The sequence below is a fragment of the Etheostoma spectabile genome, chromosome 3 (assembly GCF_008692095.1).
Source record: "Etheostoma spectabile isolate EspeVRDwgs_2016 chromosome 3, UIUC_Espe_1.0, whole genome shotgun sequence".
In the NCBI taxonomy this organism is placed as follows: Eukaryota; Metazoa; Chordata; class Actinopteri; order Perciformes; family Percidae; genus Etheostoma; species Etheostoma spectabile.
In genome coordinates, this window is record NC_045735.1 from 28,598,291 (window position 1) to 28,625,431 (window position 27,141).

Below are 27,141 nucleotides of genomic sequence, written 5' to 3' on the forward strand. Positions count from 1 at the left end.
CTCACCTGCACCTATGACCTCTGCCAACAGCCTAAGATTCACCCTGAGCTAAAGTTTGATTATCGAGAGCGAAGACCAGATCCACTGCTGATGTGGCAGACACCTTCAATGTGTCTCAGCGTCAACTACAGAGGATTAAAAACATTGAGACACCTGAGATGTTTTTGACAACCCACCGGCAACCTCGCAAGACACTGCTCGGAGGACCGTTTGTTGGCTCAAAAATCCAAGGCCAGCCCATTTTCCACTGCAGCAGAGCTCCCCAGACCTGTGCCCTGAAGTCCCTGTGTCAACCTGAACAGTTTGTCGATTCTGTCTCAAAATGGCCTCCATGGTCGAATCAGTGCCCAGAAGCCAGCACTAACAAAGACAATTAAAAACTGTGTGGCATTTGCCAAGGCCAACACTGCTTAAAGGATGGATGCTGGGGAGTGAAGAAAGTGGATTTTTCAGATAATCTTCTGTTGAATTACACACACGTTGCCGCAAATATTGCAGGAGACCTACTGGAGCCCGCATGGATCCAAGATTCACCCAGAAAACAATGAAGTTTGGTGGGGAAAAATCATGGTCTGGGGTTACATCCAGTATGGGTGTGCAAGAGATCTGCAGTGTGGAAGGCAACATCAATAGTCCAAATACCAAGAAATCTTAGCTACCTCTTATATTCCCAACCATAAAAGAGGCCAATTCCCAGCAGGATGGTGCTCCATCGCATACTTCCATCTCCACTTCAAAGTTCCTCAGGCGAAGAAGATCAAATGCTCCAGATTGGCGGCCCAGCCACCAGCCATGAACATCATTAAGCATATGTGGGTAGGATGAAAGGAGCATGGAAGACCAAACCAAAGAATATTGATGAACTCTGGAGGCAGGAAGACTGCTTTCCTAGCTATTCCTGATGACTTCATCATTACATTGTATGAATCCTTGCCAAACCGCATGGATGCAGTCCTTCACAGCTATGAAGTCATACAGATATTAAATTTGAATCTCACAGCACCACTATTTAATTTGCTGACATATTTGTATTTGTAGTAAATTTGTTCAATTTATGTATAGGCGACAAAACTTTTGTCTTGCCAAATTTGACCTTTCTGTCTGTTTAAATAGTAAATCTTTTTTTAGTGAAACTAATTTATTTCAGTGCTTGAACATCATTGGAGGGTTTTAGCTTTTATATAGCTATTTCTTACACCAATTGATAATTAAAAGCCGGTTAATAGCAGTTGTTTCTACAAAAAGATAGCACAAAGATTTTGTCAGGGACTGTAGTCCTCTTTCATAAAAGCTGAACTACGCGTTTTTTTAGCTCAATTTACCTTAACTGAACAGCGTTGTATTCATTGGTATGTTATACGACTTTTTCAGGTTGAATGGTGGCCGTCTTGCTTCCCTCTACGCCTGTGAGCGAAAACAGCCTTGTAATTTTGGGCCGCGGTCTCAGCGTCTCGAAGGATCGCGTGATATCAGTCTCGCCATGTGCTTTTCGGCACTGCACACATACAAGACCAGCTAGCTATAGAACAAGGTAGCAATGGAGTTTTTCACACTATCTTCATGGCTGAGCCGGCAAAAAGAAACAAAAGCTAGGAAAGCATTGTTAGGGGAACAGAGAAAGAGAAAACAGCCGACTGAGGAGTCGGACACAAGTAACATCGGAGCTGCCAAATATCTATTCTGAAGCTGTAGGGGCGCTCTATAGAGAACCTCCCAGCAAAAGGCGAAGAAATTGCCCACTACATAGCACCCCTAGCTCACAGATAGGACTAAACAACCCAAAAGGTCAAACTGCAGGTCAGAGTTTAGTTGACTGATATAAACCATATGATGTGGCATTCCTCTGAAAAGAGCAGAACTAAAAGATTTCAAGAGTGGATTGTCAGGACATGAGCTTGTGGGACTCATCAATTGTGGTATATCTCTTCTAATCCAAGCTCAGGTGGGATTACACCAGCTAATTCAATTTTATCTACTCAGGGCCATCTAAATCTGAGGCCCGTTATTTTTTGAGGATTTCCTTTTCCTTGTTATCGGAATGACAGTTGGAAGCCTTGGCCACTTTATCAGCATCAGGACCAGGCTATCTCTATCACCACAGGCCTGGTCCACAGTACCTTCATGTACACACATGTGAGACAGCAACTGTGGTAAAGAACATCTGTGTGAATGTGTGTGTTGCACAATTATGGCTGCATGTGGAGACAGAGGCAACTTTCAAGAGATTTTCTTCACCGGTCAATAATATCACAGCCCACTGGCTATAGGAAGAGAGGGCAGACAGACGCAGACGGAGCAGACTTTCCCTAGATTAAAGCGAGCCAGGAGGTGACCTTCTCCGTTTAAGATGGACTGCAGGTATGAACATTGACACAACACATAAGCCATGTGACCCTGAACCGCCTGGTTCCAAGATACCATCTTCCTGTCCTTTCCTCCCTCTTTCCTTCCTTTCATCCCCCACTTATCACGCTGCATTCCTGGCGTGCCTTAGGGAACGAGGGGGCCTCCAGGACAGACAACAAAGACACACACACACACAACACACTTACAATGCACTGGCTGCAGCCATTGTCTGTGTGCACGGAGAAAAAGGCTTGGTGCTTGCATACCAAAAGAGAACCACCAATCCCCCTTTCTCAAACACAAGTGTCCTTGCTTAGTTTTATTCAGTGACCACAGAACTGCATGAACTGCGCTGAACGGTGGCTGCTGTAAACTATTTTCTCTCCTGCCTCCTCCCTAAACATTTTTAAAGCTACACCCTGTAGGACCCGACCCACAGATAAACAAGAATCGTGATCTCTGAGACTGAAGAGTAACGATTGATTCAAAAAGAGTGATGTCATGAGACTGCAAGTGAATCATAAAAGCTTAAGCGTGGAACTGCTGGTGTGGCTTAAAGGCCGCAGCAGCGCGCTCTGCTGTAAATGTCAATGCAAGACTGACCTCTTCTGGTAGAAACCACCACATAGCCACAACAAGGACAACCAGATTTTTTTTATTTTAAACTAGGTTAAAAACAGATCAAGACTGTAAGGTCAGCAATAGATTGCTGTAGTCATTATCTGTCCAAGTCATTAATAATGACAATTATGTGCTTGCACTGTTGACAGAGGTTCTCTGAATCAGTTTGTAGCCCATGATTTCCAGATCAGGTTTATAGCTTGGCCACATAGCTTAGCGCTACATTAGCCGACTAATCCCTCTTCCTTACTCCGCAACCAAACCTAATGTTTCCAGGGTCCATCTGTCCACAAATAACTGCTCGTACACAGATGCTTACCAGAGCATGGGAAAACAATGTGTGAGATAACCCTTGACACACATAGTAAAAACCCACAGGGAACAAAAAGTAAAGTCCTTAGACACTTACAGAGGTGTAGTTGGTCTTGCCCATGTTGTGGTTTTGGTTGAGGTTCTGGTTCTCCTCTCTCTCTGCACTGCATCCAGCAGCCAGTGTCTCTCCAGGGCTTGCCATCCATGGTGGGGAGGCTCTTCCTCTACACCCTGCTCCCTTTGTGTCCCCCCATCCATCCCCCAGTCCCTCCACTGCCTCCTCACCACCACCACCAGTGCCGGCGGTTCCCCTTGCCTTGAGTGGAACTCGTTGTGCGGGGCTTGGGAGTCCCTGTGCCCCCTGTGGCGTATCGGGAGTCGAGCTGGTGGCTGCTGGGCAAATCAGATTGCCGTTCTGTTTCAGTTCGTCTGAACGGCTGCAATTAGAGGTGGCAGTGTCCTCTTGGGGCGGGAGGCGGGACGGTCCTTCACATCCTGAATTCTTCAGCGCGACTGCGACTGTTCACTGTCTTCCTGTAGCCTTCGCCAAGGCTGTCAACCCCCACAACGCCTCCTCCGCCTTCCTCCTCCTGAACAGGAGGCTGTGGAAGGTGTAGTCCTCTCTCCATACTCGCTCTCCCACTCCCTCTATCACCTTCTTCTTATACTCTTGGTATCCTCGTCCTCCTCATAGTCCTCTAAGGTGACCAGTCAGAGAGGGGGAGGATTTGTAGTCGTCCAACTGGCCAGATCAGAGAGGGGAGCAGGGTGGTAACTTGTTGGAGTTGGACTCTGAGCTGGACACCTGGACGCACTCCCCAGGTCCATGCCATCCTCCCGGTAATCCTGCAACGACAAGAGACAGAGAAAATGAGTGAACTATGGAACGTTACAGTGTTTGCATAAGAGTTTGAAATAGATAAAGAAAAGAGGGAATAGGAAAGAGGAAAAGGAAAAGAGAATTTAGGAAGTGTGTAGACTTAGTAGTCAGACCACTGTTGTGGTTTGAGACTGGCGACCACAAAGCACTTCCTGTCCCCGCAGAAACTTCCTTTCTGCGCAGAATTTTGTAGTCACTCACTGTTTCTCTCAGAATTAACTGCACTGCTCCAAAGATTCCCATTCTTATAACCTAAACTAACTGATCATACATTCCTCTGGTGAAGGTGTACACGTGTGTGTGGTTGTGGAACACATGATACACACAGTGAAGACGGACTCCTTGTGACTGAATGATATCCACCACCCACTGCTGCATCTGTACAGCACCACGGGAAAAAAAAACTTGGGAGCGGGAGAGTGAGTGACACTGACATGTCAATACACCAAGCTGAATGCACGGACAGATGGTACAGAGTTGATGTCCAACCTTGACGGTGTTGTTCCCATGGAGCCCCCCTTCACCCGCCTGACTGATTAGTTCACAGCTATGAAATGTCCGCGTATTTACATCCCTCCACAAAATCTCACCTGACCTGAGCCTTCTCTTGCGGTGTTTCAGTCTTTTTCTCCAAAGGAGCACATTATCATAGTGCATCAGCCCACCTTTAAAAGTTATGAAGCAAGGAGCACAACATTTCTCTCAGGAAAGAGAAAAACCCTAAGTGATCCACATATGATAGTTGCTCTGCAGAAAATGAATTATAAGATTGATAATTACTAGTTTATAACCATGAGGACTTACAGTTTTTACCACAAGACTCAGAGGAGACAGGTATTATCCTCCTTATAATAAGCTTTCTTGAGTTATGGCTACTGGACCACACCTGTGCACACTGGGCTGTTGACGTCAAAGCACAATGCAGAAATATCTATGTTGGTCAAAGCAAAATGACTCAGCATCTTAGAGACTAGATACACAAATTGCTGATGCGGTGTAGAGATGTAAGCCACTATGAGGAGCTTGCATTTCTCCATTAATTTCTAAGGGTTCAGAGAATAGAAATAGGCTGATGCAGGGTTAAGATGGCACTCTCTGCACAAAAGCATTTTTTTGCCTTGCCATTAGGTAGTTTACACTATCTAAATGTTATTCTTTTTAAACTTATAACATAGGGAGAGTTACATTTCAGTATTATTTTTACTCACTCATGGATAAGACCAGTGAATTTATGATACTGCTTTTCTTCTTACCCCTCAGTCTAGACAGTATTACATGCCATATCCTATATTCAGTTCCTAGGGACCATTTCTAACATCTGCGGGTTCTTAAAGAAAACACCCAGGAGCCCCTGTCTACATCTGAATTGGGAGGACTTGGACCACAATGGCTTAATGCTCTGAAATCACTTAGACCTGGTATTTTACAGCAAAACGACCCAAGACACGATTATGTGAATTTGTAAAATGTAATATTTAGCTTAACATAAAGCTAAAGCGTGCATTATTGTCAAATTAGCCTATCAGTAGCCTACATCGGAGACAACCTTACCGAGGTGATCATCAAACCGCCGTGTCACCACACGGTCACCACCCGTGCCTGTGTTGTGTGAACCAGCCTGTCTCTTGACTTTAACTGCTAGAAAACCCCGATTAGGAACCTGAGTTTTTCCTCCTCAAATCAGAAGACCGCTAAATAGAAGCATGGAATCCGAGCTGCGCGATCGCGTTTCAATCTCGGTCACCGATCCTTTCTTGAAGTGTTACATCCCGGTTTGTGCATCCTCCCAACAGCGCTTGGTTTACAGATATTATCACGTCAATACATATTGGTCACAATGAGCTCGTTCAAAAGAATGCAATTATTAAGTGTGCGTGTAATAGAGAGAGAGGGAGAGAAGAGAGAGACGGCGGCTGAGCGCTAGGCTAAGCTGATCCGCTGTGGGATTAACCGAAGCGCAGGCAGACCATACAGGCTGGATTTGGCCACGAAATACATGCAAATTGAACGCTGCACCGGTCCCCACCCCGCAGCCGGGCGGGTGTCTGGGGGCTTTTCATTTATGTCAAAGACTACCCTCCCAACTATGCCCGTCGTCTCTAGGTGACTTGCAATGGGTTGTCATCGCATACGCCCAGTCTTTGCGTGCGTCGAGTGAATTTCAAGTGGCATTTCTGCACGCATTTCACAGTTTCATGTTTACATCTGGCAACTATGATTTATTTTAAAAGGGGGCATTTGATTAAAAGTAAGACCCTTCAGGCGATACGCGTTGGATAATACGCGTGCGTTTTCTTCTCATTTCCATTCAATTGGCTACTCATATGATGTATGTTGCAAAAAAAAGTCCCAGGAGAACATGCTATCCCCCGGCAACAGCGTGACAGAAACGCCCATATCACAACAATCAATCGGAAGATGACACTACAGCTGAGACCGGGCTGACCCCCCTCTCCCTACAACCATTAACGGCCAAAATGAAAGTCACCGTGTGCATTAGTCCACCCCAACCCGATGGGAAACGAGCTAAAAGTAGCCTGGATGCAACATCAGTGCATCGAAAGGAGCCGTCTACTCACTGTCATCATCTCTGTAGCTTCCCCGTCGCGTCTCAAGACATTGTAAAGTGTAACTCCCACTGTTAACAATACGGCGATGGTGCTGACTTTTTTCACAGCAGCTTTTTTTTAAGGGCGGGTGGTGGTGGTGGGGCTGGCTTCGCTGGAGAAATTACAGAGAGCCGGTGCAATTCAGTCCAGTCATCGCTCTGAGTGTGTAGTCTGTCCACAGATGAAACAACCGGAGTCTTGAGTACTGCCAGATTGGACAAAATACGTAGCCTATATGTCCTTAAAATCCCAGCGGTCAACTGGCTCTTTCCTCTCCCTCCCCGGCACACACAGCGATGCCCAACCACCAGTCCATGCCTGCACGCGCGCTCCCCGTCAGCTGGAAAATAAATAGGCTCCGCGTAAATGACTCCCCTTATGTTGTGGGCATGTTTCAAGCTTTCACACAACCAGGCACCCGTTATCATTTAGTTATTACGCAAAACCAGCGTGCTGCTGCTCCACGGCTGGCACAGGTTTAGTGTTGTGGAGGCTCCTCTATATCTCCGGCTCTCTGTCGCAGCCTGCAGCTCTGAAGGAGAAAGTGAACGACGACAGAACCCACTGAACCTGCACATAATAGAGGAGAGAGATATGAGAAGAGAGAGAAGAGAGAGAGAAGAGAGAATATCAAACGATCCTAGACAGGGGCGGATCTAGCAAGGGTGGCCCCCCCGCCCACCCCTCTAGCCTTGCCCCCCTCCCAGCTCCCCCTAACTTTGTGATCTAAAAACTGTACTACAAAAACAAACCACTATACTGTCCACAAGCTTCTAAATACTTAGTTACATCCCTGCATGAAACGGCGTTCCTTCAGTCTGGCTCACACATGGAGAGTCTGCTGCTGGCTGGGGGGTACTGAGCTTCCCCCCCCCCCCTGCCTTTTGAGGTAAAGTTTCCCTAGGTGAGTTTTAACCACTTTTACCTTAAAGTTACATTTGGAATGAATGTATAATTCAAGCTCAAGCAAAAAAAAAAGCACGTCTATTACGTTAGTCAAAAGTCAATTGCTCCCCGATTTGTAAGACAATTCTGCCTTTGCCCTTTGATTCCTGTTGATTTGAGTAAAGACAACAGCTTAATGTAAAATATAAATCTTGTTTGTATCCATACAAACAATTTACTGATGGTCCCGGTTTGCCAACTTTACGTCACAATGCAATGCCAGTCAGGAGATCATTTTGTTTGATTAGCTAAGCATCCTGTAAAACTTACTCACGTCTCAGCTATCACAGCAAAGGATGCACAAATTAACCCATGTTACAACTGGGAAGATAACACAAACAGTAGATTAAGTATGCCAGTCTGTTGTGTGCATGTGCATAAATCTTTTCAGCTTTTATATTTGTTGTAGGCTTCTTATTGGCTATGAGCCCTACAGTGTGATGCAATACAAGAACAACCAGAGCTTTTCACATGTTGAAGTTGCAGGCCAAGTAGCTGAAGAAATAGGCCGGAGCCTAAAGATACAAGGAAGGCTAAAGGGTGGGATATTGCCAGCTTTGTTGCTAAAAATTCAAAGAAGTACACAGGAGGAAGAGAATGAGGGAAATGAAGAGAAGCAGTGACGAGAGACCAGAGGGTCGAGCAGGCGAAGACCACAGAAGTCAAGAGGAAAGGAATAAGTGAAGGAAACTAGAAAATAAGTGAAGCGACGAGGAAAAGAAGAATCACAAGGAGAAGAGGAGGCTCCAGATTCAATAGAGGACAGAGGGCAAGACCGGCAATTCCCCTGGACCACATGATATGTTTTATTCGTCTTCCATGTAAATTGCTGTTACAGTGGATAATATGTAATGTCCTCCTATATGCAATGGCTAAGTCCATGACTGTAAATTGCATTAGATGATTATATTTGCCACTCTTCTCTTTCTTGGCAACGCACTAGATTAGAAACGTTTCAAAAGCTTTTGCTGCAAAGCACACCGCGGCCGCCTTAAACTTTCCTAGAAAGACGATCACGGGTCATTTGTGTACTGTAATTATAGTTTTTTAATTATAATAATACTTGAGTGTTGTCTGCTATTTTATACGTATTCCAGTGCATCTCAACACATTATTTGTATTTTTATTTTATATTTTCATTTAGCTGGTTATCCTTTTACTTTTCAACACTTTGGGTTGTCCTCCAGGTCAAAAATGACAACAATTTGACATTTCCGTCTTTTTTTCATACTTTTTTTAGTTTTCATAATACCCCCTTACTACCACTAGTTTTACAGTGCTTTTTGGAATTCATGGTCAATAACCCTCCATTTGATAAAAAACTGATATTTTGAGTTAAAAATCAAAATAATGAATTATTCTGACTATAGTTAAGATCAGAGGAACGTACAGATGAGTTTTCATCAGGAATGGTAGTGCTCATTATATTGCAAAGAGCGTTGTCTAGAATCCAATCCATGTTTGTTGTAACATGGTTACAAAGGAAACCCCTATTTCAGATATATACTTTTTTTTTAAAAAGGGGTCAAAGTTGACCCGAGGACAAAGGGGGTTAAAAGATGCCATAATATAGTTTGGGTGTTTTGGCTGCTGTGAATTACAAACTCTTTAGTGTGTAAGTGCATGATTAAACAATAACTACCGTATTTTAAAGAATTTGTGTGTTTGGTTTCGTGAAAGCCATTCACATATAGTGTATTCCCATGTACCGTCTACCCTGGCCACCATGCCAAGCCACCTGGCCCTCCTTTGCCACACCCATGTCAATTTTTTTCTAGACACCTAACTCTTTCCATGTGCATTATTGGAACAACTTCTGGAATTCTGAATTTAGAATATGTCCCAGATCTGTTTTTTTTTAATATGAGATCCCTCTTGTTACTATATCTACTAATGTTGCCTCACATATACAAGCAAAACGCTATAAATAATTCATTCTAATCGAGTTTAACTGCTACACATGTACAATCAAGCATAAAGCCGTCCTTGTGAGGTTGATATATTCAGTTTGCAGCCCTAACTGCAGGTATATAGCCCCCAGAAACAGCGAAAGCAGGTTCCAAAGCTCAAAGCTAAGTACAATCTAGACACAATGTTAGTTAAATTATCCACTTTTTATTGTACAAAAATATAAAATTTCTTTCTTATAAAATCAGCACAAAAGTGCAAGTTGGTTGACCCAATCTCCAAATATCAGACCCTGCTGCTGAGACTCCGTATTAGAGTTAACACTGTATAAATGTGGAGGACCTAGTTCCCATAGTCTATGCCCCAGCCATTACCTTATTGATCTAAATCAGTCATTGTCAACAGAGCCAACATTGGTTAGGGCAACGATACACACATGCACACAGCTTTCTTTCTTTGAAGTTTCAATTTCCCTTTAGCGCAGAGGCCTTTGAAAACAACTTTGACGTTTTAATCCTTCCCCTAAGTGAGTTGTTTCCACAAACACTATGAACATATGTAACAGTGCCTGACATGTCATCATACAAAGCTCCATGACATATGTCTACATCACACCTGGAACGAAGATGCCTTTTACTGTACTTTTGATTGACAGAGTGTTCAAAGAAAGGTCCCGCGCACCCTCCGGCACCACCCTTTTTCGTTTTTCTCTCCAGTCTACAAGAATCAAGTTGTGTGTCTTCAACTGTCTTCATTGATGGGCAGTAAGTCATGTGGAAAATCGCCAGGTCTAGAAGACCCCAACAGTGCTGCACTGAAAGTTAACTTCACCTGGACTACCAGCCTTCTGGCCTTTCCAGCCGATACTATCTCGAGTTTTATGATTAGCTTGGTAGAATATCAACCTCTTAATTCACACCCGTACACCAAACGTACAATTTACAGCCTTTAGAATGACCACCTTACACTGCTTCCTTGACACTTTGGCAAAAACTAACATTATAAGATTCCAAAGAATTTGTCGTTGGCCGAAAATCCATCATTAATTTTTGTTGATCTGCGATTATTTACAGCTAATTCTCAAGCATAAATGACAAAGAAAATTTTGGTTCAGCTGCTCAAAGTGAGGATTTTGCTGTCTTATCTGTCATACACAATAGTTAATTAAATATTCTCATTTTGTATTAAATAATAAGGTACTTAAAGACTTACCTTGGGCTCTGAGAATTGTGAAATGGGCAAATTATCCATTCATCCAGTCATTGAAAGAAATAGAACAGCAATTTTTGCTAATATTGTAAGTACGCGTGTATCCAATCGTATTGCATTACTCTTGCGGAATGAAAACACTGGTAAGTAACATCTGTGTTCACACACACACACACCACACACACACCCACCACACACACACACACACACCACACACACACACACACACACACCACACACACACAGCACACGATGGCAGCTGCGTGTTCAGAGTTGAAGAAGGGTTAACACCAAACAACAGATATCTTCATGTTGCCATTCCTGTTTCCTCCTGCAACCAGCTGCTCCTTTACATATCATAGTACTTAGATCAATTATGTTAAGATGAACCCATCTCATCCAAGCAGATGAGCAAGCGCCCCAAGCGTTTGTATACAAGCGTTTATGATAAGAACGGATCTGCGTCTCTCAGTGGTGAAGCCTAACTTGGACAATACAAAAGCCGCTGTCGGTTTGGGCTCCAATGATGTTGTGGGTAATCTTTCTCCGCTCCGATGGCCGACCTAGATTGTATTGTTTGAGAGTGGGACTTGTCAGAATGCGCGTTATTGTTATAGCACACAAAGGACACACCCTCCCCCTAATATGCAGCAGTCTTCACAGACCCCAGTCTGAGCCTCTACTCCACTACGGGAGGAGACAGTCAGAGACCAGAGATACAGAAGGAGTCTATCCTATTGCTACACTCTCTCATTCCCCTTATCATCCCCTTCCACTCCTCCCCTCGCTTGTTTCTTCCCTATTCCCCAAACATTAATTCGGTCATAGTGAAGCAAAGTGCAGAGTGTAAAGTTAACTGGATGCCCTTTAAGGAGAAAGCTACTTTTGGGGGTTTTGTCTCGGAGAGAAGTGAGGACTATAGTTCTCTCAGCATACTTATTATATTTTTATTACCATTAACTTGCACAGGAGGCCATATTGTTGGAGGGCACTCTTTCAAATGTCATAGGCACGCACACGCTTGCTTTCTTTGAAGTTGCATTTCCCTTTAGCGTCAAAGCCTTTGAAAACAGTTTTGACATTTCATCCTTCCCCTAGTGACTTGCTCCCCAATCAATAAACAACAAGTGACTTTGAAGTCAGAAGCGGCGTAGGAAGATCCCATGATATGTCACATCAAAGCTCTCTGACCTTGTCTTATCACACCTGGAAGAAGAGTTAGGACTCTACTTAGCTTCTTGATTGATGAGGTGGGTCAACAAGAAGATTTCACTGTGCAAGACTTTAGGCACCACAATGTGGTGTAAAGGGTCATCACTAATCAAATGCCATTAACAGGATTTACCATCTCCGATGTGGCAGAAAACATGTGGAAAACACCGTCCGTCTAGATCTACGTATCCTTGGAAGGCTTTGCTCTATGCCTGCCTAACACAAGCTCCTAGTCCTCTCCGCAAGCTATCTGACAGAATCATGAAGCCCATTACTGACAGTGAGTATAGCCGTGATAAAATAATCTCCTCAGATACCACAAAAGATCAGGGAACATCTTCCTCTGCTTATTCAGTCTCACCATGTGTTTTAAAAACAGTGCGCTCTTGACATTGGTGAGAAATTGACACTGTCCCTCTGCCTTGTCAGGATCGCACCAACCCTAACGGATTACACCACCGAAAGTGACCTGGAGGATTCTCCTCTCACTTTTTCCTCTCCCTCTCTCTTATTATAGGCCGATGGGAAGCGCTCACCTTGAAATAGACCGGCCGAATCAGATTCCGAAAATTGAAGCGTCAGTAAACAATGAACTTGTACAAGCGCCGTGCAATGGGAAATGTCCTGGTGTCGACCACGGGGCCGCGAGAGGCCGAGAGTAGATCTCTCTCTTGTGGTTTTTTCCATAATAAAGAAAAGCCATTTCTCTCTGTCAAGAAATAAATCTTATACGTCCCAGCTACCTTTTTCATGTCCCCCCATACCCCCTTAACAACCCGTTAGCCCCCTTAGCTCTTCTATACTCCTTATTACTAAAGCCAGATGAATCTAGCTCTAAGGACGTATTGCTTTAGGGTAATGGAAGATTGTTAACATTACCATCTACTTACTGTCTGAAGACACTATGGGTTTATTCTGTCCTCTCTTGTTCAATTCTGTCTGTAGAGGATTTCTATACATAAACTTGCCAAAGTTTTCCCTGACAGTCTTCTTACATTTAATATCATCTTCTATAGTAATCACAGGCCTTACTTTTTCAAAAGAGCCAGTTTGGAATAAAGTAATTTGGCCAACCATGTACCACCAAACGTCATGTGCTTAACCCTTGTATGGTATTTGGGTCAAAGTTGCCCCATTTCCCATTTTACAAGTAGAAACTGGGACAAGTTCATTTTTCTACTGAAAATCATGGCTCTTACCGTATTTTCTGTAATCAAACATGTAATTCCTGCTCCAATTCAAAGATTCTGGATATGACCCCTTACGTTTTTTCCCAGAGAGAGACCGACCACTTAGTGGATTTTTAACATGAATTATAACCTTTATGACAAAAAACGGAATCATACTAGCCATTTTTAATGTGTAGTAGTAGAGACTGATTGCATTCCCTACACAATATGTTATCTCAATTGGTTGAAATTGAGATAAGCAATTCTGTTAATAGATTATCGAGTAAAATTTTATTTTCAGAATTGCTTTTAAACCCCCAAATAAGTCACAGTCAATTTGACCCGAGTTAACAAGAGGGTCCAGAAAGTGACAGACAATACAGGGTATAACATGTACTACTAGCCTATGTTAACCAGGAAATATACATGAATTTTCCCTAGAGAATATTTTTAGTTGTTTCTGAGACTTGCCACACAAAGGCTTGTACAGTTGATGAAGGTGCAAGGACAGAAGGACAAACTAAACCATAAAACATTCCATTTTACAAATCGGTTTTTATGTGTGTACTGGCTATTTTTTTGGTCAACATAGACTTATTTTGGGATTTAGAGGGGTTACGTGGCTGTTTAAAGAACTGGAATAAAAAACAAAACATTGTATTTAAAGAGCCGTCTAAATGTATAGATGAACTTTTTTATTATATTTATGAATAAATATAGATTTGTTGTATAACATACAGCCACTCCATGTGGGACAATATACACCCTTTTTCTCCACATTTTCTGCAACATGTCCATAACAGTGCCACACCAGCAGTCTGTGCCTTGAGACTCAACAGCAGATGCCAGACTGGTACGATAATGATGTCACATGCCACAATCGAGGTCAACCCTACTGCTGACCTGACCTGTCCCTCAAATAGAAAGGGTGTCCAAACAGGGACTGGCCTCAATCTCCTCCTCAACCACAATGATGATTTTACTCCATTTAATCACTGAATGACTGTGGAGCCCAACATAAGGAGTTGGTGTGTTTGATTTCTGGCTGCTCATTCATTTCCATGGCAACTTCTCCCGCATGTATGTATTCTGTTGGGGTCTGTTTGGGTTTGTGTGTTGCATGAGGTAACCATGCACTCTGTATCGTGTTTTTTGTAAATTGTGTTTACACAATCTGTCAAACCTCAGCGCCTGTATTGGTGCACCACTAATACCTTGGCTGTAATATATTGTATCTTTCTTCCATGACCTTGATATCAGGCCAACAATTTCACTTGCTAACGAAGTGTGAAATGAATTGTAAAGAGAACATCTTATCCCCATGTGTACCAAAGCACTCCAGCTGTGTTAGAACTCATTTAAATGGACACACGTTGGTTTTCCAGTCTGCAGTACAGTTGTCTGCGGTGTAATAGTGTTCCCAACGAGGACGACTAAGACTTACCAACATTTACTTCATCTGCTTGGGTTTTCTTTCTAAAATCCAACTAGCAGTTATAGAAAAGATGCAGAATATGTGCCCATGGCCATAACATCAGAAATAGTGAGGCGGGAACAACACAAATTATTTGTTATTTTGTTTGTTTACAGTGATGCCAAATTCGAGGAATATAAAATATTTGCTAATGATACTAGTTGACAATCACTACAGAAATCATAGTGAGTTACGGCCATGCTTGTCGCTGATGAAATATCCAGTTTTAATAGTCTCAGTATCAAGCGGGGGGATCTAGGATGACAACTGATTAATCAAAACAAATACAGTCTGTGTATACATATAATACATATATAGCGGACTAAAAAAAAAAACAAAAAAGGGAAGCTTTTTTTCTGCAACACAGCTGAGAAATCTTAAGAATAACGTTTGATTCCATAAGTGAATCTTATGGCTGCAGGAGCTTCAGTCAAACCTCTCCCCCCATTGACATGAACCAGCAGCGTTGGAAAAATCAGCCACGTTCATTATGAAGCCATTGCGTGGAAGAAGATCTTTATCACCTGCAAGCGGCGGGGGCTAAGACCCGTTTGGTCAATGGCAACACTCAAGGCTAATTAGAGGAAAAGAGGGGGTTTGTAATCTGTTAGACGTAGCCTGGAGAGGCAGCCTGTGGTGCTGAGGAGAGCTCCAGGCCAGGACGCGTGATTTTACGCTGTTGCATGGGGCCACCCCCACTCGCCGTGGCTGTTGTCGCAGCAGTCCTGCTATAAAGAGGTTTGTTGCTATGTTTTACAAGCCAAGTTGTATGTACCGTACGGTTAAAGTAACTGTGAAGACAATTTCCATGGATCAAGTGGAACTCTGAAGGTTTATATGACAAATATGGCTGGTGAGATTTTTTAAACGCTTTTCTATTAATTTTTTGAACTTCCCACCCTCCACAAACCGATGAATTTAGGTCAACTTTTTTCTCTCTCTCCTCTTCTCATGCCTCTTATGTTTCCCTACACCTCTATTCCCTCCCCTCTTGCTCGTTCTTTGCCGTAGCGCAGAAACATCCCCGTTGGTTAAAGTCGATATAGATACGGAACCTCAGATTGGGTATAGTCCACTCCCCAGTCTCTTCTGCCGCCTGGCACCCCTCCATGGCTGTTTCTTTGCCCCTTCAGCAGTACAGCCCGGCGCTATGCATCCGCCTGCCCTTTGCTCAGCTACGCGCCGTGCCGTGCGCAGAGTCCACACAATTTTACTGCCCACACCAATTGGATCACTTCTCTGGTTGTTGAACAGGCCTCGCCCCTGCTGTTTTTCCACGCTTTTCCATAACACTTAAACCTACTAGAGATTGGGGGGGGGGGAAACGGAGCCAGGGCCGTTTATTTAAAGACAAATTAACGTAGGCAGGGCTTACTGCGATTAGAACAAAAGAATGAAAAGGGTTCAAAAAAACAAACCACAGACGTTGTATGAACAGAAATATTCCTGTCACTCATTTTGCAGCAATCCTTTCCTACTGACCCATCTTTGAAACGATTCCACTTCTAAATTTTTTACTGCAAAAAGACATCTCATGGCCTCCATGGTCGAATCAGTGCCCAGAAGCCAGCACTAAACAAAAGACAATTAAAAACTGTGTGGCATTTGCCAAGGCCAACAGCCTGCTAAAAGGATGGATGCTGGGGAAGTGGAAGAAAGTGGATTTTTCAGATGAATCTTCTGTTGAACTACACATTGCCAGGCAAAATCTTGCAGGAGACCTACTGGAGCCGCATGGATCCAAGATTCCCCAGAAACAATGAAGTTTGGTGGTGGAAAACATGGTCGTGGGTTCATCCAGTATGGGGTGTCAAGAGATCTGCAGGTGGAAGGCAACATCAATAGTCCATAACCAAGAAATCTTAGCTACCTCTTATATTCCCAACCATAAGGCCAAATTCTCCAGCAGATGTTGCTCCTCGCATACTTCCACTCCACTTCAAAGTTCCTCAGGCGAGAAGATCAAGATGCTCCAGATTGGCCGGCCCACCCACCAGACATGAACATCATTAGGCATATGGGGTAGTGAAAGAGGAAGCATGAAGACCAACCAGAAATATTGATGAACTCTGAGGCAGGAAGACTGCTTTCCTAGCATTTCCTGATGACTTCATCATTACATTGTGAATCCTTGCCAAACCGCATGGATGCATCCTTCAAGCTCATGAAATCATACAATATTAATTTGAATCTCACAGCCCCCTATTAATTTGCTGCATATTTTAGTATTTGTAGTAAATTTGTTCAATTTATGTATAGGCGACAAAACTTTTGTCTGCCAAAATTTGACCTTCTTGTCTTGTTTAAATAGTAATCTTTTTTTAGTGAACTAATTTATTTCAGTGCATTGAACATCATGTGGAGGTTTTAGCTTTTCATATGACTATTTCTTACCCAATTGATTAATTAAAAGTCAGGTTAATAGCAGGTGTTTCTACAAAATAGATAAGCAACAAGACTTTTGTCAGGGACTGTAGTCCTCTTTCATTAAAAGCTGAACTACGCGTTTTTTTTAGCTCAATTTACCTTAACTGAACAGCGTTGTATTCATTGGTATGGTTATACGACTTTTTTCAGGTTGAATGGTGGCCGTCTTGCTTCCCTCTAGCGCCTGTGAGCGGAAAAACAGCCTTGTAATTTTGGGCCGGCGGTCTCAGCGTCTCGAAGGATCGCGTGATATCAGGTCTCGCCATGTGCTTTTCGGCACTGCACACATACAAGAACCAGCTAGCTATAAGAACAAGGTAGCAATGGAGTTTTTCACACTATCGTCATGGCTGAGCCGGCAAAAAAGAAACAGAAAGCTAGGAAAGCATTGTTAGGGGAACAGAGAAAGAGGAAACAGCCGACTGAGGAGTCGGACACAAGTAAACATCGGAGCTGCCAAATATCTATTCTGAAGCTGTAGGGGGCGCTCTATAGAGAAACCTCCCAGCAAAAGGCGAAGAAATTGCCCAAACTACATAGCACCCCTAAGCTCACAGATAGGACTAAACAAACCAAAAGGTCAAACTGCAGGTCAGGAGTTTAGTTGACTGATATAAACCATATGATGGGCATTCCTCTGAAGAAGAGCAGAACTTAAAAGATTTCAAGAGTGGGATTGTCAGGACATGAGCTTGTGGGACTCATCAATTGTGGTATATCTCTTCTAATCCAAGCTCAGGTGGGATTACACAGCTAATTCAAATTTCTTATCTACTCAGGGCCATCTAAATCTGAGGCCCGTTATTTTTTGAGGATTTCCTTTTCCTTGTTATCGGAATGACAGTTGGAAGCCTTGGCACTTTATCAGCATCAGGACCAGGCTATCTCTATCAACCACACCAGGCCTGGTCCACAGTACCTTCATGTACACACATGTGAGACAGCAACTGTGGTAAAGAACATCTGTGTGAATGTGTGTGTGCACAAGATTATGGCTGCATGTGGAGACAGAGGCTAACTTTCAAGAGATTTTCTTCCACCCAGGTCAATAATATCACAGCCCACTGGCTATAGGGAGAGAGAGGGGCAGACAGACGCAGACGGAGCAGACTTTCCCTAGATTAAAGCGAGCCAGGAGGTGACCTTCTCGTTTAAGATGGACTGCAGGTAATGAACATTGACACAAACACATAAGCCATGTGACCCTGAACAGCCTGGTTCCAAAGATACCATCTTCCTGTCCTTTCCTCCCTCTTTCCTTCCTTTCATCCCCCACTTATCACGCTGCATTCCTGGCGTGCCTTAGGGAGACAGAGGGGGCCTCCAGGACAGACAAACAAAGACACACAACACACACAACACACTTACAATGGCACTGGCTGCAGCCATTGTCTGTGTGCACTGAGAAAAAAAGGTCTTGGTGCTTGCATACCAAAAGAGAACACCAATCCCCCTTTCTCAAACACAAAGTGTCCTTGCTTAGTTTTTATTCAGTGACACAAGAACTGCATGAACTGCGCTGAAACTGTGGCTGCTGTAAACTATTTTCTCCTGCTCCTCCCTAAACATTTTTAAAGCTACACCCTGTAGGACCCGACCCACAGATAAACAAGAAATCGTGGATCTCTGAGACTGAAGAGTAGACGATTGATTCAAAAAGAGTGATGTCATGAGACTGCAAGTGAATCATAAAAGCGTTAAGCGATGGAACTGCTGGTGTGGCATTAAAGGCCGCAGCAGCGCTCTGCTGCTGTAAATGTCAATGCAAGACTGACCTCTTCTGGTAGAAACACCACATAGCCACAACAAAGGACAACCAGATTTATTTATTTTTAAACTAGGTTAAACAGATACAAGACTGTAAGGTCAGCAATAGATTGCTGTAGTCATTATCTGTCCAAAGTCATTAAATAATGACAATTATGTGCTTGCACTGTTGGACAGAGGTTCTCTGAATCAGTGTATGTAGCCCATGATTTCCATGATCAGGTTTATAGCTTGGCCACATAGCTTAGCGCTACATTAGCCGACTAATCCCTCTTCCTTACTCCAGCTAACCAAACCTAATGTTTCCAGGGTCCATCTGTCACAAATAACTGCTGCGTAACAGATGCTTACCAGAGCATGGGAAAACAATGTGTGAGATAACCCTTGACACACATAAGTAGAAAAACCCACAGGGAACAAAAAGTAAAGTCCTTAGACACTTACAGAGGTGTAGTTGGTCTTGCCCATGTTGTGGTTTTGGTTGAGGTTCTGGTTCTCCTGCTCTCTGCACTGCAGTCCAGCCAGGTGTCTCTCCAGGGCTGCCCAGTCCATGGTGGGCAGAGGCTCTTCCTCTACACCCTGCTCCTCTTTGTGTCCCCCCATCCATCCCCCAGTCCCTCCACTGCCTCCTACACCACCACCACCAGTGCCGCGGTTCCCCCTGCCTTGAGTGGAACTGCGGTGGCGGGGCTTGGGAGTCCCTGTGCCCCCCTGTGGCGTATCGGGGGAGTCGAGCTGGTGGCTGCTGGGCAAAATCAGATTGCCGTTCTGTTTCAGTTCGTCTGGAACGGCTGCAATTGAGGTGGCAGTGTGTCCTCTGGGGGCCGGGAGGGGCGGGACGGTCTTCACATCCTGGAATTCTTCAGCGAGACTGCGACTGTTCACTGTCTTCCTGTAGCCTTCGCCAAGGCTGTCAACCCCCACAACGCCTCCTCCGCCTTCCTCCTGAACAGGAGGCTGTGGAGAGGTGTAGTCCTCTCCATACTCGCTCTCCCACTCCTCTATCACCTTCTTCTTATACTCTTGGTAGTCCTCGTCCTCCTCATAGTCCTCTAAGGTGACCAGGTCAAGAGAGGGGGAGGATTTGTAGTCGTCCAACGTGGCCAGATCAAGAGAAGGGGAGCAGGGTGTAACCTTGTTGGAGTTGGACTCTGAGCTGGAGCGACTGGACGCATCACTCCCCAGGTCCATGCCATCCTCCCGGTAATCCTGCAACGACAAAGGAACAGAGAAAATGAGTGAACTATGGAACGTGTACAGTGTTTGCAAATAAGAGTTTGAAATAGAGATAAAGAAAAAAGAGGGAATAGGAAAGAGGAAAAGGAAAAGAGAATTTAGGGAAGTGTGTAGACTTAGATAAGTCAGACCACTGTTGTGGTTTGAGACTGGCGACCACAAAGCACTTCCTGTCCCGCAGAAACTTCCTTTCTGCGCAGAATTTTGTAGTCACTCACTGTTTCTCTCAGAATTAACTGCACTGCTCCAAAGATTCCCATTCTTAATACACTATACTAACTGATCATACATTCCTCTGGTGAAGGTGTACACGTGTGTGTGGGATTGTGGAACACATGATACACACAGTGAAGACGGACTCCTTGTGACTGAATGATATCCCACCACCCACTGCTGCATCTGTACAGCACCACGGGAACAAAACATGGGAGCGGGGAGAGTGAGTGACACTGACATGTCAATACACCAAGCTGAATGACACGGACAGATGAGTACAGAGTTGATGTCCAACCTTGACGGTGTTGTTCCCATGGAGCCCCCATTCACCGCCTGACTGATTAGTTCACAGCTAATGAAAATGTCCGCGTATTTTACATCCCTCCACAAATCTCCACCTGACCTGAGCCTTCTCTTGCGGTGTTATCAGTCTTTTTCTCCAAAGGAGCACATTATCATAGTGCATCAGCCCACCTTTAAAAGTTAATGAAAAGCAAGGAGCAGCAACATTTCTCTCAGGGCAAAGAGAAAAACCCCTAAGTGATCCACATTATGAGTTGCTCTGCAGAAGAAATGAATTATAAAGATTGATAATTACTAGTTTATACCATGAGGACTTACAGTTTTACACAAGACTCAAGAGGGAGACACGGTATTATCCTCCTTATAATAAGCTTTCTTGAGTTATGGCTACTGGACCACACCTGTGCACACTGGCTGTTGACGTCAAAGCACAATGCAGAAAATATCTATGTTGGTCAAAGCAAAATGACTCAGCATCTTAGAGACTAGATACACAAATTGCTGATGCGGTGTAGAGATGTAAGCCACTATGAGGAGCTTGCATTTCTCCATTAAATTCTAAGGGGTTACAGAGAATAGAAATAAGGCTGATGCAGGGTTAAAGATGGCACTCGCTGCACAAAAGCAGTTTTTTGCCTTGCCATTAGGTAGTTTACACTATCTAAATGTTATTCTTTTTAAACTTAATAACATAGGGAGAGTTACATTTCAGTATTATTTTACTCACTCATGGATAAGACCAGTGAATGTATGAATACTGCTTTTCTTGTTACCCCTCAGTCTAGACAGTAATTACATGCCATATCCTATATTCAGTTCCTAGGGACCATTTCTAACAATCTGCGGGTTCTTGAAAGAAAACACTCCAGGAGCCCCTGTCTACATCTGAATTGGGAGGACTTGGAGCACAATGGCTTAATGCTCTGAAATCACTTAGACCTGGTATTTTACAGCAAAACGACCCAAGACACGATTATGTGAATTTGTAAAATGTAATATTTAGGCTTAAACATAAAGCATAAAGCGTGCATTATTGTCAAATGTAGCCTATCAGTAGCCTACATCGGAGACCAACCTTACCGAGGTGATCATCAAACGCGCCGTGTCACCACACGGTCACCACCGGTGCCTGTGGTGTGTGAACCAGCCTGTCATCTTGACTTTTAACTGCTAGAAAACCCCGGATTAAGGAACCGGGTGGAGTTTTCCTCTCAAATCAGGAAGACCGCTAAATAGAAGCATGGAATCCGAGCTGCGATCGCGTTTCAAATCTCGGTCACCGATCCTTTTCTTGAAGTGTTACATCCCGGTTTGTGCATCCTCCCAACAGCGCTTGGTTTACAGATATTATCACGTCAATACATATTGGTCACATGAGCTCGTTCAAAAGAATGCAATTATTTAAAGTGTGCGTGTAATAGAGAGAGAGGGAGAGAGAGAGAGAGAGACGGCGGGCTGGAGCGCTAGGCTAAAGCTGATCCGCTGTGGGATTAACCGAAGCGCAGGCAGACCATACAGGCTGGATTTGGCCACGAAATACATGCAAATTGACAGCTGCACCGGTCCCCACCCCGCAGCCGGGCGGGTGTCTGGGGGGCGTTTCATTTATGTCAAAGACTACCCTCCCAACTATGCCCGTCGGTCTCTAGGTGACTTGCAATGGGGTGTCATCGCATACGCCCAGTCTTTGCGTGCGTCGAGTGAATTTCAAGTGGCATTTCTGCACGCATTTCACAGTTTCATGTTTACATCTGGCAACATATGATTTATTTTAAAAGGGGGCATTTGATTAAAAAGTAAGACACATTCAGGCGATACGCATTTGGATAATACGCGTGCGTTTTCTTCAATTTCTCATTCATTGGCTACTCATATGATGTAATGTTGCCAAAAAAGTCCCAGGAGGAACATGCTATCCCCCCGGCAACAGCGGTGACAGAAACGCCCAATATCACACAATCAATCGGAAGATGACACTACAGCTGAGACCGGGCTGACCCCCTCTCCCTACACCATTAACGGCCAAAATGAAAGTCACCGTGTGCATTAGTCAACCCCAACCCGATGGGAAACGAGCTAAAAGTAGCCTGGATGCAACATCAGTGCCATCGAAAGGAGCCGATCTACTCACTGTCATCATCTCTGTAGCTTCCCCGTCGCGTCTCAAGACATTGTAAAGTGTAACTCCCAGCTGTTAGACAATACGGCGATGGTGCTGACTTGTTTCACAGCAGCTTTATTTTAAGGGCGGGTGGTGGTGGTGGGGCTGGCTTCGCTGGAGAAATTACAGAGAGCCGGTGGACAATTCAGTCCAGTCATCGCTCTGAGTGTGTAGTCTGTCCACAGATGAAACAACCGGAGTCTTGAGTACTGCCAGATTGGACAAAATAACGTAGCCTATATGTCTTAAAATCCCAGCAGGTCAACTCGGCTTCTTTCCTCTCCTCCCCGGCACACACAGCGATGCCCAACCACCAGTCCAGCCTGCACGCGCGCTCCCACGTCAGCTGGAAAATAAATAGGCTCCGCGTAAAGTGACTCCCCTTATGTTGTGGGCATGTTTCAGAGCTTTCACACAACCAGGCACCCGTTTATCATTTAGTTATTACGCAAAACCAGCGTGCTGCTGCTCCACGGCTGGCACAGGTTTAGTGTTTGTGGAGGCTCTCTCTATATAAGCCGGCTCTCTGTCGCAGCCTGCAGCTCTGAGGAGAAAGTGACGACGACAGAACCCACTGACCTTGCACATAATAGAGAGAGAGAGAGAGAGAGAGAGAGAGAGAGAGAGAGAGAGAGAGAGAATGAGCAAACGATCTAGACAGGGGCGGATCTAGCAAGGGTGCCCCCCCCCCCCACTCTAGAGCCTTGCCCCCCTCCCAGCTGCCCCCTAACTTTTGTGATCTAAAAACTGTACTTACAAAAACAAACCACTATACTGTCCACAAGCTTCTCAAATACTTAGTTACATCCCTGCATGAAACGGCGTTCCTTCAGTCTGGCTCACACATGGAGAGTCTGCTGCTGGCTGGGGGGACTGAGCTGCCCCCCCCCCCCTTGCCTTTTGAAGGTAAAGTTTCCCTAGGTGAAGTTTAAACACACGTTTACCTTAAAGTTACATTTGGAATGAATGTAATAATTCAGCATCAGCAAAAAAAAAAGCACGTCTATTACGTTAGTCAAAAGTCAAATTGCTCCCTCCTGATTTGTAAGACAATTCTGCCCTTTGCCCTTTGATTCCTGTTGATTTGAGTAAAGACAAGAACAGCTTAATGTAAAATATAAAATCTTGTTTGTATCCATACAAACAAGTTTACTGATGGTCCCCGGTTTGCCAACTTTACGTCACAATGCAATGCCAGTCAGGAGATCATTTTTGTTTGATTAGCTAAGCAGTCCTGTAAAACTTACTCACTCTCGCATATCACAGCAAGAAGGATGCACAAAGTAACCCAGGTTACAACTGGGGAAATAACAAAAACAGTAGGATTAAGTATGCCTAGTCTGTTGTGTGCATGTGATAAATCTTTTCAGCTTTTATATTTGTTGTAGGCTTCTTATTGGCTAATGAGCCCTACAGTGTGATGCAATACAAGAATAACCAGAGCTTTTCACATGTTGAAGTTTGCAGGCCAGAGTAGCTGAAGAAATTAGCCGGAGCCTAAAGATGAAAAGGAAGGCTAAAGGTGGGGATATTGCCAGCTTTGTTGCTAAGAAAATTCAAAGAAGTACACAGGAGGAAGAGAATGAGGGAAATGAAAGAGAAGGCAGTGAACTGGAGAGACCAGGAGGGTCAGAGCAGGAGAAGACCACAGAAGTCAAGAGGAAGAGGAAATAAGTGAAGGAAACTAGAAAATAAGTGAAGGCGACGAGGAAAAGAAGAATCACTAAGGGATGAAGAGGAGGCTCCAGATTCAGAGAGAGGGACAGAGGCAAGACCGGCAATTCCCCCTGGACCACATGATATGTTTTAATTCGTCTTCCATGTAAATTGCTGTACAGTAGGATAATATGTAATGTCTCCTATATGCAATGGCTATGTCCATGTACTGTAAAATTGCATTAGATGATTATATTTGCCACTCTTCTCTTTCTTGCAAACGCACTAGATTTAGAAACGTTTTCAAAAGCTTTTGCTGCAAAGCACAACCGCGGCCGCCTTAAACTTTCCTAGAAAAGACGATCACGGGTCATTTGTGGACTGTAATTATAGTTTTTTAATTATAATAAGTACTTGAGTGTTGTCTGCTATTTTATACGTATAGTCCAGTGCATCTCAAACACAATTATTGTACTTTTTATTTTATATTTTCATTTAGCTTGTTATACTTTTACTTTTCAACACTTGTGTTGTCCTCCAGGGTCAAAAATGGACAACCATTTGACATTTCCGTCTTTTTTTCATACTTGTTTTAGTTTTCAATAATACCCCCTTACTACCACTAGTTTTACAGTGCTTTTTGGAATTCATGGTCAATAACCCTCATTTGATAAAAAACTGATATTTGAGTTAAAAAATCAGAAATAATGAATTATTCTGACTAATAGTTAAGATCAGAGGAACGTACAGATGAGTTTCATCAGGAATGGGAGTGCTCAATTATATTTGCAAAGAGCGTTGTATAGAATCCAATCCATGTTTTGTGGTAACATGGTTAAAAGGAAACCCATATTTCAGATATATACTTTTTTTTAAAGGGGTCAAAGTTGACCCGAGGACAAAAGGAGGGTTAAAAGATGCATAATATAGTTTGGGTGTGTTTGGGCTGCTGTGAATTACAAACTCTTTTAGTGTGTAAGTGCATGATTAAACAATAACTACCGTAGTTTTAAAGAATTTGTGTGTTTGTTTCGTGAAAGCCATTCACATATAGGGATTCCCATGTACCGTCTACCCATGCCACCCTGCCAAGACCACCTGGCCCTCCTTTGCCACCCCATGTCAAATTTTCTAGATCCGCTACTCTTTCCAGGTGCATTATTGAACATACTTCTGGAATTCTGAATTTAGAATATGTCCAGATCTGTTTTTTTTTAATATGGATCCCTCTTGTTATATATCTACTAATTGTCCTCACATATTCACAGCAAAACCTATAATTTTCATTCTAAATCGAGTTTAATGCTACACATGTACAATCTAATGCAATAAAGCCGGTCTTTGTGAGAGTTATAATATTCAGTTTGCAGGCCCTACTGCAGGTATAGCCCCAGAAACAGAAAGCAGGTTCCAAACAGCTCAAAAGCTAAGTACAATCTAGACACAATGTTATGTTAAAATTATCACTTTTTATTGTACAAAAATATAATATTCTTTAATTAAAATCAGCACAAAGTGCAAGTTGTTGACCAAATGCATTCCAAATATCAGACACTGCTTGCTGGAGACTTCCATATTAGATTAACAGCTGTATAAATGTGGAGGACTAGTTCATAGTTCATATGCTCACCAGGCAATTAACTTATTGTATCTAAATCATTCATTTGTCAACAGGAGGCCAACATTGTTGAGGGCAATCTCACACACATGCACACAGCTTTCTTTCTTTGAAGTTTGCATTTCCCTTTAGCGTCAGAGCCTTTGAAAACAACTTTGACGTTTTATCCTTCCCCTAAGTGAGTTGTTCCACCAAACAATGAACATATGAAGATGTCCATGACATGTCACATCAAAGCTCTCTGACATATGTCTTCATCACACCTGGAAGAAGATGCCTTTTACTGTACTTTTGATTGAAGAGGTGGTCAAAGAAAGGTCACCGCGCAGCCCTCCAGGCACCACCTGTTTTCTTTTTCTCCAGTCTACTAAGAAGCAGAGGTGTGGTGTCTGTCAAACTGTCATTCATTGAGGGCAGAAGCATGTGGAAAATCAGCCAGGTCTAGAAGACCCCAACAGTGCATGAGCTAAAGGTTAACTTCAACACTACCAGCATTCTGCCTTTCCAGCCGATACTTTCTCGAGTTTTATGATTAAGCTTGGTAGAATATCAGACCTCTCTAATTCAACCCAGTACACCAAACGTACAATTTACAGCCTTTAGAAATGACCATTATCGACTCTTCTTGACACTTTGGCAAAAAAACTAACATTATAAGATTCACAAAGAATTGGTCCGTTGGCAGAAAATTCATCACTTAATATTTTGTTGATCCATGGATTGTTACAGCTAATTCTCAAGCAGAAATGACAAAAGAAATTTTGGTTCCAGCTGCTCAAATGTGAGGATTTGCTGTCTTAATCTGTCATACACAATAGTTAATTAAATATCTTCATTTTGTATTAAAATAAAAGGTACTTAAAGACTTTACCTTGGGCTCTGAGAAGTTGTGAAAATGGGGACAATTAATCCATTAATCAGTCAATGAAAAGAAATAGACAGCAGATGTTTTGCTAATATTGTAAGTACGTGTATGCCAATCGTATTTGCATTACTCTTGCGGAATGAAAACACTGTAGTAGACATATGTGTTACACACACACACACACACACACACACACACACACACACA

At 43.4% G+C, this 27,141-nt stretch overlaps 1 protein-coding gene across 5 annotated transcripts in view; it reads right to left on the reverse strand.

The window, feature by feature from the left end:
• The window catches only part of schip1 (schwannomin interacting protein 1), a 241,589-nt gene that overhangs the window by 44,656 nt on the left and 169,792 nt on the right, over nucleotides 1–27,141 (reverse strand). For 2 of the 5 annotated variants that reach the window (XM_032506384.1, XM_032506392.1), the window contains exon 9: nucleotides 19,324–20,088. In XM_032506384.1, coding sequence (XP_032362275.1) covers nucleotides 19,324–20,088 — 765 coding nt within the window. Of the gene's footprint in view, nucleotides 1–3,376; nucleotides 3,443–19,323; nucleotides 20,089–21,714; nucleotides 22,095–22,765; nucleotides 23,313–27,141 lie in introns of those variants that run through there. The other 3 variants (XM_032506408.1, XM_032506399.1, XM_032506436.1) reach the window with 3 other exon arrangements.